Below are 17,361 nucleotides of genomic sequence, written 5' to 3'. Positions count from 1 at the left end.
AGTTGGTTAAAATGCTTGATAGACGTTGGTTGGTCAAGCCTAAATGAAATATGATCTTCAAACAGCTGTGGCCTGCATCCAAGGATGATGTGGGCTTTATCGTCATCTTCCACGCTGACCGCCTCCTTTTGCATGTGTCTTATGATCATGTCAGGTCACCACTTGTTGCAGAGGGAAACAACCGGTTATTAAACCAACTGACCGTACAACTAAAATATTAGACACAATACAAAGGAAGGTAACAGCAAAGCAAATGGAAGGATGACAAAAAAAACTGAAGTCAGTTTAAAGACGACGAATCGTCTTTTATTTACAAGGGAATTAAAAATAATGGCCATTGTATAGAAATATGAAACACAGCATAAGCGCACTACAACAGTCTCTCTGAGTTGTCACTACTTCTTTCTTACAATTACTTCTAGCTTCTATAAACTTTTGTTTGTTTGTACAGGACTTATGCCAGATAAATCTGCAGTATGCATGTTGCCTCTGAGCAATGGCAGCTGCGCAAGTAGAACTAATCCATTGGGGAGAATGGGGTTTGTTATAGAACTTCACCATGGGAACATGTGCTTCAATTACTGCTTTGAACCATTCCGTGGTCTCATTTGCGCACTGTTCCGCAGGAAGAGAAAAGATATTCTCCCATGAGGCGTCTCTGATGTGATCTCTAAAAAAAGTAAATGTAAAATGTCACATTTTGTGATCAATACCGAATTAATCAGTTGCATCTTGTTTTTTCTTTTTCATGTAAATTAGTTTCAGTTTATGAACAAACAAGTTTTACAAATGGTATTATGACTTCTTTTGAATGTTTTTGACTGAAGCAATTTTGTTTTCGTTATTATTTATTTATTTATTTATTTATTTGTTTTGCCTATTACTACAGTCTTATGTTTTTTTCTTAATCTAAAAAAAAAATAAAAGCATAAGACCACAACAATAAAGATATTTTTGGTACATTTGTAGATTAAAAATTCACTGAATCATATCCCCCCCACACACACACACATAAAAAAGAAAGAAGAAAATGAGATTCTATCTTATTAGGTGATTACATCTAAACACCTTGAAAACATTTTGCAGAAAGTAAAAGAAAAACAAACAAAAAAATATTTTTAAATTTAGAGTGAGGGCTCAGTTTCGTATATAAAGTTAATGTAAAGTGAGGTTTGTTTATAGATTATATTCTTGGATGTCTTTCTCATTTCAGAGTTCTGGGGATATCGACTGGACACCTGGACAGCAAGGAGTAGTGTTGTCTGCTTTTTTTATGGGTTACTTCTTTGCTCAAGTTCCTTGGGGTATGATTGTTCAAAAGTGGGGTGGAAAAAATGCTGTTGCTTGTGGTCTTCTTACCAGTGCCGTTTTGAGCCTCGTGACTCCGGTAGCTGCAGAAACCAGTTTCGTCTTGACTGTCATCATCCGTGGTCTCATGGGTATCACTCAGGTCTAGTGTACTTTTTTTTTACCTTCCAACTGTTTTTTTTGTTTTGTTTTTCAATTGTTTTTTTGCTTTTCAAATGATGTTTGCCTGCTTCTTTCTTTCACTTTTTTGTTCATAAATATATTTCTCTTCATAAAAATCTCAATCAAAAAATAAAACCTCAACAAAAGAAAAAAAAAACGATATTTTATTATAATATAACTTTGATATCTGTCTGTAACTGAAACTTTGTCACATTTCTCAAAGATATTATGTTGTATACTCTACTATTATTATCTAGTGGCTTTATCAGGACTCCACATGTGACCATGTAGCATCTTCGTTTTCACTCTTTATAAATGGAAACCCACATGTTATAAACAACATCAATTCATTTAATTCTCGTTTTGTTCTCCCAAACAAAGCATAATGCCACTGAAGTGTAAGAGGTTAATGTGATATGGGCCAGATTTATAGAGAACAACTTGGGTGGGCTAATTCTCCATTTTCAGTTTTCAAACCATTTGCGCATCATTTCAAACAGTATTCAAATGGGGGAGGGGGGGGGGCGAAGCTTTGTCAGGGTGAATATATTCAGAAGATGAGTTTTTTAATGATGCAAAAAAAACTTTCTTAGAAAAAATATTTTGTTAACTCTACAAAAAATAAATACATAAATAATTAGTACCTCAAAAAATAAATAGCATCGAAAACACTTCCTACAAAAAGAATAAAATAAAATAACTATATTGAGTGAACTGTCCAATCACAGAGCACCAGATGAATAGTGTAATTTAAACTATTTCACCTAAATCTGTCTCAGATTATTTGTCATCTGCTAGACAACATGTAATGTGAGTACCTATTCAATTTTTACGTTTTTTTTTTTTTAATGCTTGCAAATGGATTTGAAGGAAGAAAAGATGCCAAAAATTGACAGAAAACAGAAGACTCATGGTTTCTCACTTTTATTCACGAAATCTCATTAAATTTAACACTTGCTAACTGGTGACCCATTCATAACATTCATTGTTAGCGGTATCCTTGGGACTTTTCAAAGATGTAACTGTCATAAAAATATCTGAAACCAGTAGCTGCGCCACAAGTTAAAGAAGTCACCTGATTATGTTTGCATTATAAATTCCCATTTCCATGTGATGAACATTCAACTTATCCAGAATTGAAATGCCCACTATTCTTTTTTAAAACTCTTTTTCACCCCAACAAGACCTATTGTCACTTGGAAGCAAGTGGCAACTATTTGGGATCATGTCTAACAGGGAACTGTGGGGAGTAGCAAGATGTCTGTTCACATTGCATTTAAATTGCATTTAAACTTCTGCAATCAAGGAATTAGGAAACAAGGAGGGAATTCCAAAGTCTAGCAGTCTAAGGGAAAAACTATTAGCGTAAACAGCTTTTCGGCATTTAGGGGCCTCAACAGTGAAGGGGTGGAATTTTGCTGCTTGTTGGGTTAGTAAGGAGTATGTATGCCGAGGGAACACAAGTGCTATGAGTTCATCAGAGCACATTCCGTTTAAGTACTTGTAAAACAGGCACAGGGATGCAACATTGTGGCATTGGGATAGAGGTTGGAGCTTGGAGGTTGGCCAATAATGTGGGACCTATTAGATTTGAGACTCCTTTTTGGACCCTGTCTAAAAGTGAGAGACTAGTGGTAGATGCACCAGCCCAGACGTGGCAACAATACTCCATGCATGGGCGAATGGTGACTTTGTAGAGATATAGTATACTGTCAGGTGTGAGAAATTTTCTAGCATGGTAGAGGGAGCCCACCTTCTTTGCAGCAGCCTCGATACTGTCCTTAATGCATTTGTTGCAAAGTATGTTGCCTGTGAATGTTAAGTCAAGGAGTTGAGCTCTCAGGTAGGGTGTTATTTGTCATGACAATTGGTGGTTGAGAAGATTTTTTTGTAGTTGTTAAAGGAAAGAAGCTTAGTCTTAGTAGCATTAAATGTTACGATCTATTTACTTCTCTATTCCACTGCAGACTGAAGATCGTTTTCTAAGGTTTCTGCAATTACCTTGTATATGTGTACATTCGTTTTTCCCCTCATGCCTATTATAGAGCATGGTGTCATCAGCAAATATACCCATCTCGGACAAAATTTTATCAAGGAGGTCATTTATAAATATCAGGAATAATAAAGATCTAAGGACTAACTCCTGAAGCACCTTCACGTGTTTTAGATGTTTGGTCCACAATTTTCAATTTGAAAATAAATACATATAATGCACAAAGAATAGCCATGGAAATTCTCAGCATACTATAAATTAATCACAAATTTGTCAGATGGCATTGAAATAATCACAAAATTTTATACATGATAAGATTTTAGTATCTGTTTAGAGATATTCTAAGTGAATTCTATCTGGAGGTCATGAGTTCGATTTGGGAAGAGTTTTCAGTAGAAAAGAAAATACTTTTACTTTTCTAAAATGTTGTGAAAATAGTTTGAGTTCACACATTCCTGTGAAAACTTACTTGCTTTTGAAGTGATGGAAAGAGCGAATACCAACAAAGCAGACAAAAAAGAGTGTAGCAATTCAAGACATTTGCTTTTTAGCATTCATACGAATCGCATCTCGATGTAAAAATCCAATGCCAAACTTCCAGGAAAGAAATGAAAAGGAAAGAAGAAAGAGTAAGTTATACAAAAGAAAGAACAGAAGTAGCTTATATTAGCTCGGTAACTTTCCTATGCTTCTTCACCTCGTACATCAATTTCTAAACCATAACAGATTACAAATTTGTCAGCTGGCATTGAATAATCACAAAATTATCACTTGATACGGTTTTAGTATTAGTTTTAGTATATTTAGTATTAAAAGATAGTCTATGTCAATTGTATCTGGAGGTCACGAGTTCGATTTGTGGGGTCGTTTTCAGTAGAAAAGCAAATAGTTTTACCGGTGCTTATGTAGATTGTGACTTTTAAACTATCGAATTTCAGGTGGAAATATGATTATCGTACGTGTCATGTTAAAAAAAGGTCATGTTTAACAATTTAACTTTTTCTAAAGATTTTTCTGATTCATAGTTGAAATGAGTAATAAATTAGAAAAATTACGACAAATGATCCAGTAGAAAAATAATTACAAGTAAAAATAGAATTTATTGAATTGAGTTTTATCGAAGAAGGGTTGTGCAAGCAATTAACTATGACAATTTGACTTATCTCCCTTGCTTTACATTAACGTAAATTAAGGGTCTGCCATTTTTAAACAGAAAAGATAAAATCTCAGAACATAAATATGGATGAACTAGCACATCTTCTGGATTATTTTTCATATTTTTTGTTATTTATACTAATTTTAACATGACATGTAAGTATTTAATAATGTTTTCACCTGAAATGTGTTGGTTTAAAAGATCACCAATCTACACAAACATCCTTTTACCTTTCTACAATGTATCATTAATTTTCTTTTTCTAGGGAAGTGTGTTTCCAGGCTTGATGTCATTGATAGGGAAATGGGTCCCTGTTGGAGAAAGAAGTACCTTCACTACTATCATTGGCACAGGTAAAAACGATAGCAACGTTTTAGTTATCAAATATAATAATAATAATAATAATAATAATAATAATAATATATATATATATATATATTATAATAATATATAATATATATATATATAATAATAATAATAATAATAATAATATATATATATATATATATATATATATATATATATATATATATATGTATATATGAATTTTAAATTATCAATCACATTACTATATATATATATATATATATATAGTAAACAACAAGTAGTAGACAACTGATGGGGGATACTATTTCTTAGAACTTTTTATATACTCCCTAGATTATAATATCTACGATTTGCGAAGGGACGTCATGTTGGCATTTATTTTGATGAACTTTTATAAAATTCATGCTATTCCGCCCTCTCACATGTTTTTTCGACTTTTTCATATAAAAGCAAAACTGAATCGAAATAAAAGCCATTCGTTGGCCTTTGTGGCCTGGGCGTGCCTAAATTTTTTGTTCATTTTCCCATTTGTATTTTTTCTTATGAATAAAAAAAATTTAATTTCTCAAAGTGTAGTATCTGTTTCGGCAGATGCTGCACTGAAAGGCCATTGCCCTTGTGGCAATCAGTTTCTGGTCCATGTAGGTGCAACCCTATATACAGAGAGAAATCACTACCACCTCCTCCTTTCCTCCTCTCGGGGGAGCTGGTCCCCCTCTCCCCTTTCCCTCTCCACATTAAAAAATGGCCTTGTACCTAATTTGCTCAGTTTGGAAGCAAATAAATACCCATTCGCTGGCCTTCATGGCCAGCATGTCTTGAAAGGCAATCAGCTTTGATCACTGTGGGGAAATACCCTTTATATCAGACAATTGCTATTCATTAGGAGGCTGCCAGAGCTCCCCCCTCTTTGGGGGAGACGGTGGAAAGCTAAAAGCTTAACTGGCTTACAGCCAAACTTAAGTGTGTGATTTTATTTCTTCGCCTGCGTGAACTCATTCACTTAACTTTCACTTTCTGCATGTCAACTCTTTCAATGTTAAATTAGATTGCTTTTGAATCCTTCCCCTTTGTGGCCGATCGGTAAAATGTCACGTTTTCTTTCACTTTCTTTTACGCCTTCGCGTCAAGGATTTGAGACTGCCTACTACTACAACTTTTTTTTTCTCAACACGCACCTCCAAACACCTGGGCAATGCCGAGCACCCCCGTTAGTCTATATATATATAAAAGCCAAAATCTGTGTTTGTATGTCTCACAAAAATTTTCTACACAGGCGATAGATTTTCGCTCAAACCTTCGGATGACAAATATTGAAAAACTGGCTAAAAACATTAATTCCTTCAACCCTCAATGATTCTCTTTTTTACAGGGTAGCAAAAAAAAATCGTTCCTTTATTTTCCTTTTCTACTACTACTACAACTATGGCGTGATATTTGATCTAGAAAATGTTGACATTAGTTTAACCACCTGCTGTGTTTTTTTTAATGTTTGACGTCGTAATTTCTCAGTTCTCCGTCTCTTTAGCATCCGAGTAAGGTGTCAGACTGTTTTTTCCACCTTAGCCTAAGGTTTCAGGTTCAAGCCTACCTCCTTACCAAAACTTTTTTCTTTTGCACCTCCAAACACCTGGGCAACGTTTTTTTTATTTTAAACAGGGTTATTACTTCGCCCATTTTGTTTTGATCTCCCCCCCCCAACACACACGCCTCCAAACACCTGGGCAATGCTGGGCACCCCCGCTAGTCTATATATATAAAAGCAAAAATGTGTGTGTGTATGTATGTATGTATGTGTGTTTGTGTGTCGGCTAAAAACTTTCGACAGACAGAACAAAAATTGACAAACTTGGTATCATATTGAAGCTCCATCCTTTGCCCAAAAAATTGGCCAAAAACGTTAATTTTTTCACCCCGAAATCGACAATTTTCTACAGGGGGGGGGTCAACAAAAACCGTCCTCTCGTGATGACGACCGGTTCACATGTTTTTTTGTTTTGGTTTTAACGTTCGTTTTTCTGTTTTCTTTTTTGTTTTATCGATTTTTACATTTAACATCGTTCGTTTGCCTTACGTTAGTTTCTGTTGTGTTTTTTTTCGATGTTTTGATTACCCCCACCCCCACCGCTCGGGTTTGTTAGGTTTTCATTAACAACCACACACACCTACAAACACTCGGGCAACGCCGGGTACCCCCCCCCACTTTATTTTTCAGATAAGTTTTAACGTTCGTTTTTCTGTTTTCTTTTTTGTTTTTGTTTTTCAGATTTTTACATTTAACATCGTTCGTTTGCCTTACGTTAGTTTTTTTTTGTGTTTTTTTTTTACTTTGCTTTAATTTACCCGACTTTTACAAGCTATTTTCGAGATAGTTTTTGATCGCCACATAGCGGGGAAAACAGAAGCTGGCTTCCAGCGCAAAACTAGGTCAAACATCACGCAACTTGACGTTGTCGCACCTGCTAATTTCGGTTTATAAACGTCAACTTAACACACTTATCAATTCATCTGTTCCCGTGGTCGAGATGGTTAGGTCGTAGGGTTTTTTTTTCCATTTCCTTTCCACCTCCGCGTCAAAGGTTCGAGGTTCAAGCCTACTTTTCTACTAAACTTTTTTTTCTTTTACACCTCCAAACACCCGGCCAACATTTTTTTTTTTTTTTTAATCTTCCTCCCCCACCACCACCACCAACACACATCTCCAAACACCCGAGCAACACCGGGTACCCCCGCTAGTCTATTATATAAAGGTAAAATGTGTGTGTGTGTGTTTGTATGTCTGCCAAAAACTTTCGACGCACGTGATAGATCCTCACAAGATACATATCGTTTTGAAGTTCAATCCTTTGGGCAACAAATATCGAAAAATTATCCAAAAACATTCATTTCTTCACCCTCAACTGGGCAGTTTTTTACAAGGAGGGATCGTTTTTTTCATCAACATTTTCGCAAGTCATCATCTCTGTTGGATTAACTACGTTTAATTTCAACGCTGTCGACTTCCACTTGCACCATGGACGCATCAGTCAAGATGTTACGTTCTTTTTTCCGCCTTCGCGTTATGGGTTCAAGCCTGCCTGCCTACTACCACTTTTTTTTAACAACACCTCTCCATCCGGGCTGCCTACTGTTGTTTTGCCCCCTCCCCCGCTACTAGCACTTTTCGTGGGGTGGGGGGTCCTTACTATACCACCTACACACACCCAGGCAACGCCGGGTACCCCCGCTAGTCTTTAATATTCAAAACTGAATAATTTTTATTGTCTTTACGATAGACTTATTTCTTTTGGCATCTCTTTTTGAATCATTTTTCTGTTACAAAAACAAAAAAAACTAAAGCTAAAGTTTAGTACATTTAATTTGCTTTTCTTTTTCCAGGAGGTTCAGGTGGAGCCATAGTTGCAACTTTCTTAACAGCCGTCTTCATTGAACATGATTACCTAGGTGGTTGGAGTGCCCCTTTTTATGTGTTTGGTAAGTAAAGGCAGCAGACTCTTTACTTTTTTTTTGTTTCTTTATCTGTATAATATTCTACTTGCTCCTTTCTTAGTTAATCTGTACGTTAAACTTTGAAATGCAATTTTTGAAGGCCAAATTGCTTTTTAAAAAAGGCCAAATTTGCAAAATTTGGCTTGAAAGAGGCTAACCTGGCAATGCTAGACAAGAATATGAGAGTGATCTCCCTTTGATGTAGTCTCGTTTTCGAATACCATTATAATAATCTATGATCATTGTTGCAATGGTGTGAGAAACAAACTCGTAGTAATTTCGATGTGCAGGGGTTCTTCCCTGAAAAAAGAAGTCAGTCCAATGTTACATAAAAAAGGAACATTCAGAAGAAACAGGGCAAAAATGAAGGACATTGTCTGCTAAGAAGTGCTGAACTGAAGACGTAAATTAAAGGTTGTCTTACAATGTTATTGTATTATTTGTATTGAACTATGTAGCACAATATTACTTTTTGAGTATTTATTAGTACTTATTAATTTATCTCTTCTTTTGAGCCAGTTCTATATTTAAAATACAATGGACACTATTTTCATAGAAATGTTAATAAACTCATATTTGTTGTGTGTTCTTGGTTTTTCCGTCTAAAAAACTAATTTTTTCACTATCCAGAAAAATATCAGCATTACCAAAACATATTTATTGATTAAATATTTTTCTTATTCCATGGAATAGTTTATATAAAGTTAGGTTTGTGTATTTGTTTATATATTTCTATGTAAAACATTCACTCCTAAACTACTTCACTGATCATTGTGAATTTTTGGAACATAGCTACTAAGTGAAAAGGTGGGTAATGTGGGCTATATTTAGTAAGTAAATTCTTTTAAAAATCGACTCGCAACTTTTTTATGCCACTTTAAAGTGGAGTTTTTTTCTCGCTCTGACATTAATATTAACAGCCTACTTTTTCTATTTAAAAATTATTAAAACGAACTTCTTAATTTACTCAGTTATGGATATGCAAGCAACTTTTATTATTTTAACTAATTTGCAAATTCTTTTTTAAAACGAGCACTCATTAATTAATTATTCACTTTTTATGATTTCTTATCAGATAATTGGTTTCATTTAACTATTATGCTTAATTCTTTTTATGTATAGTTTCTACATTGTGCATAATTGCATAGAATTTAGGATGAAAATGTTCTAGTACATGAACCTATTTTATATCTATCTATCTATCTATCTATCTATCTATATATATATATATATATATATATATATATATATATATATATATATATATATATATATATGTAAAAGTGACCTTGTCTGTGTGTGTGTGCGAAACTTCTCTACCAAACTCCTTTTTGAATATTTGGTCTACAGACTTGAAACTTGATATATAGAGCATTTGGACCTCGAGAACACTTTCAATTTGGTTTTTAGCCTGTAGAAATAGCTACTAGGGATCAAAATTTGAAGAAAAAAAAAAGCAGTTGATCTTGTCAAGAGTAACTTTTGAGCACACATAAATTTTTAGTATGAACTCGCTTAAGTTTTAGTCTTTTTTCATCCTTCTGATGATAGCTAAGAATGTAGTGATGAAAGCTGAAGCACTAAATAATGATTAAGACCGTAAAGGCCGTATATGGCAAAGTTCTCTCTGATTTTCTCTCCTCTGATCTTGAGCGCATGATACAGTGGGGCAAGAGGTGGCTGGTAACTTTTAATGCATTTAAAACCAAGCTTCTATCTTTACATCATCAACGCTCTGATCCCCATCCCGCATTAATTAAAATGGATGGCTCTCGTGTAAGGGAAGCTCTATGTTTTGATAAGCTTCTGGGTTTGACCTTTACTCCTGACCTGAAATGGAACACGTACATCAAGTCAGTTGCCAAGATCGCTGGAAAAATGGTAGGATCCTTCTACCGCTCTAGAAGATATCTCACTAATGATGCAATTCTTTATCTATATAAAAGCCAAGTATGTCCAAGGATGGAGTATTGCTGCCACATCTCGGCAGGAGCTGCTAAAAACAACCTATCCTGCCTTGACAGAATACAAAATAGGCTTCATGGCTTAGTGGGGGATACCCTTTTCTCTTCCCTGCAACCTCTCTCCCACAGGAGAGACGTTGTGAGCCTGCTTCTGTTTTATCGTTACTTCCATGGCAAGTGTTCGTCTGAGCTCCAATCTCTCATGATAAATCTTTCATGATAAACACCCGTCTAGCTGAAACCACTTGCATGATAAACACCCATCTAGCTGAAACCACTGTCAAAAATTTTCCGCACTATTTATCTGTGCCAAAACCAAAACGTAGATTCTATGAATAAAGCTTCTTTCTTAGAAGTGCACGCCTGTGGAACTCTGTTCTGTTTGCCTGTTTCCCATCTGACTACAACCTGGATGTCTTCAAGTCCAACATAAGCAAATTCTTGATGAACCACCCCCTTAAGTAAGACACTTTATCAAACCTCCAATTACTACGATATTATCCCATTGATTACTGTACACGCAATAACCCTTATCCCAGAGTGGCTTCCAGGGCTTGATAAGTGGTGACTACCTTGTAAAAAAAAAAAAAATTAAGACTGGATCGCTGAATCTTTTGATTTTAATTCCAGCTGATGGCACTAAAGTCTTTTTAATGTTTGAAATCATTACTATATATATTGGGCACAATATAATAATCAACAGAGAATTTGCTCTATAATAATAAATATGCAATTTGCATGAATTAAAACATCATATTTAAGCGTATTTTACAACCAAGCAATACTGGGCAGCCTGTTAGTATGTATATAATTTGCACTGGAATAAAATTTATAAAAAAATGGATATGTTCATTTTTTTTGTATTTTACTGATAATTTATAAAAAAATAAAATTAAACAATACACATTGGGAAACTTGGAGATAAATCAATTTTATTTCATATGATTAAAATTTATGCATTTATAACCGTGATATAAGGGTCTTTCCTACGAATCTGCCACCAGAGAATTTAATCCATAACCCCAAATAATTCTACCCAAAAGAAGTTGAGTCAACCGTTATGTATTTTTTTCTCAACCCTGAGGGTTTTTTTTTTTTTAATGGAGGCGGATATATTTTATGAAATTTTGAGACATTGCTTGGATATCTGACATTGAATTAATTTATTATTGATGACAAACAATTTATTGATATTTCTCGAACATCTTACGAAAAATATTTTTTTCTGGATTAAAAAAATTTCATGAATATATATATATATATACATATATATATATATATATATATATATATATATATATATATATATATATATATATATTTCATTACTGATTCAGCTTTTGTATAAGCTATATCGTCTGAAGAGGTCTTTAGTTACTAGTAACTAGCTGACCAAAACATGCATAACAACCTAACAACATATTAATGTTTATGTCAAAACAAATAAAAAGTATATCTTGCCCTATTTCAGTATTGAGCACTCTTTATTCAACCTCATTAAAACTTCAGTGGCTACTTTCCCTCTGGAATATATTACTCTGAATCCGAAAGTATATATATATATATATATATATATATATATATATATATATATATATATATATATATATATATATATATATATATTAGTGTTGGGACGATGAATCGGAAAAAATCGGAGCTTTTTGGGGTATCCGAATCTGGAAAATTTGAGCCTATTTTCCGATGCCAAAACCGATTCCTTTAATTATCTATTTTATTTGATTTTGTTTTTTTATAAATCATCTTCCACTGCTGGTAGTAATAATAAAATAATAAATATTTATTGATTTAAACTTCCAGTAAGACTAAAATCTCTAGATATCCCCCTCACAAGTGTTTTTTTTTTGTTTTTTTTTGAAGTTTGAGAAAATACATGCACATTAAGATGTGTTTTTATAGTAATCAGGACAAAGTAACAATTTTATAGTAAAATATTTAGAGATTTATAAAGAATCGGAATCAGGAATTTAGTACGGAATCGGTAATTGTATCAGAATCTGGAAAAATATTGGAATCGTCCCATCACTAATATATATCAATTAAATTTTTAACATATTGGCAATATTTTAAATTTTGTTATTGTGATGAATGAAATGATTTTAGCTAAAAGTAAGATAGATAGAGGATGACCAATGATACCCACTTTTCCATTGTTTGGATTACCTTGTTCCATGTTATATGCGATATTATTTAGTAAATAAATAATTCAGAGTATAGTATCTGTTCTGATGCTACACATTATCTTTTTTGCCCTCGCTCAGTGAAGGGAAAATCCTTCTAAACTGGGGTAATTTCAATTTTTCTTTAAATCTAGTGTGTCCCTTCTTGGAGCTCTGGATTCTGTGCATTAAAACTCAACCTTGTGTCTGCGGGGAGAAAAGTAAATAGGATGGCACATAATAACACCCTTAACTTAATCACCCCTTTCAAAATGAGGTTCTACTATTTAGGTGTTTATGTGTGAACACCCTGAAAAAATTAGCAGAAAATAAAATCAGTTTGGTATATAAATTTAATTTAGGAGAGGGGGGTATGTTTCACTATAGACAACAAACCGAAAAAGTAGTTAAAAAAACCCAACTATATGACAAATAAATATTACCAAAGACACAGTGGTATTTATTGGGTGGATTTCTATCAGTATTTTGTTTTAGTTTTCAAATTTAGAGCAATTATTAAGACTTCTCAAATGACCGTCTCAATGTTGGCCAGCTAGTCTTCTTTCTGACTTAGCAATTTGGTACTACTTTTGTTTTGAATAAAATAAACGCTTAAAAATAAGTTAAAACACACAAAAAAAACTTTTATTTGTTATATAGATGTTTCTTTACTATGTTTGTTGTCTATAGTAAAACATGCCCAACTTTTTACCACTAACCCCACTGGAAAAATCATAAAACCACACATAATCACTTTTAAAAGTTGATACTCTTCCTCCCTCCACTAAAAAAAAAAACTACAAACACAGAATTTATCTTGATAACATTTATTTTATTAACTGCCTTAAAACACTACAATGATTCAGAAATGGGAGGGAGGCGGGGGCTCATTTTACATTAAATTTACATGTGAAACTCTAACTTGTGAAGGAATTTATATTTTTCTTCCCGCCAACTTTTTCATGGCGTACATACATACGAGGGGCGTGCAATAACTCTCCTGACCTTGCACCTTCTGACTTTCACCTCTTCCCAGCTATGAAGTTGTTTTTGAAAGGAAAGCGTTTACCAGATGATGCAGCCTTGATTTCTGAAGTCACGTCGTGGTTGGAGAACCAACCTGGGGTGTTCTACAAAAACGGTCTCCATAGCTGCATCAAACGATGGGAGAAATGCATAACTCTGGGTGGTTCCTATGTAGAGAAAGACTAAAACTGTGGCAAGTTTCGTTGCTCTACTGCTATGGGAAGTGGGTCAGGGGCATTACTTATTGCGCGCCCCTCGTAATTGCCTATAAAAAGTAGAATCCCACTTTTGTTTAGAGGGGAATTTTTGCTGGAGACTTTCATCTACAATAACGATAATAATAACTTATGAGTTTTTACATAGTAAAAGAATCTACTTATTTTTTTTCTTTTACATAAAAAAATATATGTTTAAATCTTTCTACATATCTATAAAAGTGAAAATGTCTGTCTGTCTGTGTACATTTTCCTACACAATAACTCTGTCAATTTTCGGTCTGCAGACTCGAAATTTGACATAATGGGAATTGAGATTTGGAAAAATCTTTTGGATCAGATTTCGAACAGAAATTTGGCTGTTAAGGGGTCAAAGTTCAACGATTTGACCTTTGAGAATTGTGCCAAACTCCTCAGCCAATTCTGGGTCTAAACACTTGGAATTTTAGATATAGGTTTTTGGATATGGACCAAACATTATAATTTGTATTGGGCTCAAAACAATAAATGCTAAGGGGTTAAATTTAGAGTCAAAGTTAAAAAAAAAAATTGACCTCTGCGGTCTCTACCAAATTACTTAGCCAATACTTGGTCTAAATATTTGAAATTTTACATAAAGTGTAGTCAGACATAGGGCAAGCTTTTTAATCGGTTTTTGAAGGAAAATTGGCTGCCAAGAGGTCAAAGTTCAAAAGATTTGACCTTTGCGGTCTCTAGTGAACTATTAAGCCAATTTTGAGTCTAAATATTTAAAATTATACATAAAGGGTATTCAGACATGCAGCAAGCTTTTTAATCAGTTTTTGGGCGAATGTTTTGTTGACAAGAGGTCAAGGTTGAAAAAGTTGACCTTTGCAGATTTTACCAAACTCCTCCACCAATTTTGTGTCTAACCACTTGAAATTTTAGATGTAGGTTACTTGGACATGGGTCAAACATTTTAATTTGATTTGAGCCTAAAACAATAAATGTTAAGGGGTCAAAATTGGGATGAAAGTTTTTTTAAAAGTTTGACATCTGAGGTCATTACCAATTTTTCTCTATAGTAGTTAAGGAAGCCTATTATATAGAAAGGCATTACCGTACATATGCACACTTTTTGATATATACATATGCACCTAAAGTTATGGGCAGTACATAGGGCCCAAGCAAAGCTGGGCTGAACTGCTAGTGCATCTATAAAAGTGAAAGTGTGTGTGTGTGTGTGTACATTTCCCTACCAAATAACTCTGTCAGTTTTCAGTCTAGAAACTCGAGATTTGACATAAGTAGTATTGAGATTTGGGAAAATCTTTTTAATTGGTTTTCGCCCAGAAATTTGGCTGTCAAGGGGTTAAAGTTCAACGATTTGACCTTTGAAAATTCTACCAAACTCCTTCGTCAATTTTGGGTCTTAAACACTTGAAATTTTAAATGTATATTACTTGGCCATGGATCAAACGTTTTAATTTGATTTGAGCCCCCAAAAATAAATGCTTTTTTTGTTGTTTTTTTTTTACATGGGGTCACCACTTATCAAGGCCCGAAGGCCACTCAGGGATAAGGGTTATTGCGTGTACAGTAATCAGTGAGATAGTATTGTAGTAGTCATTAGTATTGGGGGTTTTGATAGAGTGTCTTACTTAAGGAGGCGGTTTGTCAGGAGTTTGTTTATGTTGGACTTGAAGAGGTCCAAGTTGTAGTCAGGTGGGAAACAGGCAAGCGGCAGAGAGTTCCACTGGCGTGCAGTTCTAAGAAAGAAGCTTTGGTCATGGAATCTACATTTGGATTTAGGCACAGATAAAGAGTGGGGAAAATTATTCACAGTAGTTTCAGCCAGACAGGTGTTTCTCGTGAAAGATTGGCGAGGAGGGACGAGGGATTGGAGCTCAGATGATCACCTGCTATGGAAATAACGACAAAACAAAGACAGGCTCACAACGTCTCTTCTGTGGGAGAGAGGTTGCAGGGAAGAGAAAAGGGCATTCCCCAATAAACCACAAAGTCTATTTTGTACTTTGTCAAGGCAGGATAGGCTATTTTTAGCAACTCCTGTCCAGATGTGGCAGCAGTACTCCATCCTTGGACGTACTTGGCTTTTATACACATAGAAAATTGCATCAGTAGTAAGATATCTTCTGGAGCGGTAGAAGGAACCCACCATTTTCCCAGCGTCCCTGGCAACACACCTGATGTACGTGTTCCATTTCAGATCAGGAGTAAATGTTAAGTGGTTAAAATTGGGCTTAAAATTTTGGTTAAATTTTAAAAATAATTTGACCTCTGCGGTCTCTACTAAATTACTCAGCCAATTTCTGGTCTAAACATTTGAAATTTTACATAAAGGGTATTCAGAGATAGGGCAAACTTTTTAATCAGTTTGGGTTGAAGATCTGAGCTGCCAAGGGGTCAAAGTTCAAAGGATTTGACCTTTGCAGTGTCTAGCAAAGTACTCAGCCAATTTTGGGTCTAAACATATAAATTAATCAGTTTTGGGGAAAATATTTGGCTGCCAAAAGGTCAAAGTTGAAAGAGTTGACCTTTGCAGATTCTACCAAATTTCTCCGCCAATTTTGGGTCAAAACACTTGAAATTTTGGGTGTAGGTAACTTGGGCATGGGTACAACTTTTTTATTTTGATTTGAGCCCAAAACAATAAATGTTAATGGGTCAAAATTGGGGTCCAAGTTATAAAAAATTGACCTCAGATGTCTCTACGAAATTACTCAGACAATTTTAAAAAATTGTTTATTTAAACATTTGAAATCTTATATAAAGTGTATTCACACGTAGGGCAAGTTATCAACAGTACATAGGGCCCGAGCAAAGCCGGGCTGAACTGCTAGTAAGAACAAAAGTTAATAATAACATGTAAATTTTTCAAAAATTTTAAATGTACTTTATGAATTAAAACTTAATTTCTTTCCAATACATTTTTTTAAATTTGTATTACATTTTTATGTTGGCGGACAAATTGTCAGTCTTTCTGCGGTAGTCTGTGTATTTGTGTTTTGTCAGTGGAAGGAACATCAACTTAAGCCTTAACAATGTCTTCAATGTATTTGTTCCAATTCATAATACCTGTGAATGTTAAGCTGTAGAGTGTGCGAAGAGCTTTCAGGTAGCATATTATTAGTCATGGCCATCTGTGGTTGAGAAGTTTTCTTGCAATTCTTAAAGGAAAGAAGCTTAGTCTTAGTAGCATTAAATGCTAGCATCCAGTTATGTCCCCATTCCTCTACCGATTGAAGGTCATTCTCTAAAGTTTCAGCAACTGCCTTAGATATGTCTAGCAGACACATGTATGGTATGATGATGTATGGAAGTGAAACCTGGCCAGCGAGGGTTGAGGACATGTGCTGCATGAAGAGAAATGATATTAAAATGATACAATGGAAGATTGTATTTGGACAGTATAGGGAGATCTGTCGTCAGAAGAATAAACTTCAATGGTATCGTCACATTGAAAGAATGGATGAAAGTTCTGGGATTAGTAGATATACTCACAGAACAGTTGAAGTAGCAGGCTCAGTTCGCAGGTATAGGCAAAATAAAACATGAA

At 34.5% G+C, this 17,361-nt stretch overlaps 1 protein-coding gene across 3 annotated transcripts in view; it reads left to right on the top strand.

The window, feature by feature from the left end:
- The window catches only part of LOC145293962 (sialin-like), a 77,003-nt gene that overhangs the window by 29,486 nt on the left and 30,156 nt on the right, over positions 1-17,361 (top strand). For all 3 annotated transcript variants that reach the window (XM_080140836.1, XM_080140837.1, XM_080140835.1), the window contains 3 exons: positions 1,214-1,450; positions 4,885-4,972; positions 8,325-8,420. In XM_080140836.1, the coding sequence (XP_079996962.1) occupies positions 1,214-1,450; positions 4,885-4,972; positions 8,325-8,420 (421 nt within the window). The remainder of the gene's footprint in view (positions 1-1,213; positions 1,451-4,884; positions 4,973-8,324; positions 8,421-17,361) is intronic.

Source organism: Euprymna scolopes, chromosome 15 (assembly GCF_053919585.1).
Source record: "Euprymna scolopes isolate OS-2025 chromosome 15, ASM5391958v1, whole genome shotgun sequence".
NCBI classification, from domain to species: Eukaryota; Metazoa; Mollusca; class Cephalopoda; order Sepiida; family Sepiolidae; genus Euprymna; species Euprymna scolopes.
The sequence above is the reverse complement of the archived record's forward strand: the minus strand, read 5'-3'. Positions and strand labels throughout refer to the sequence as shown.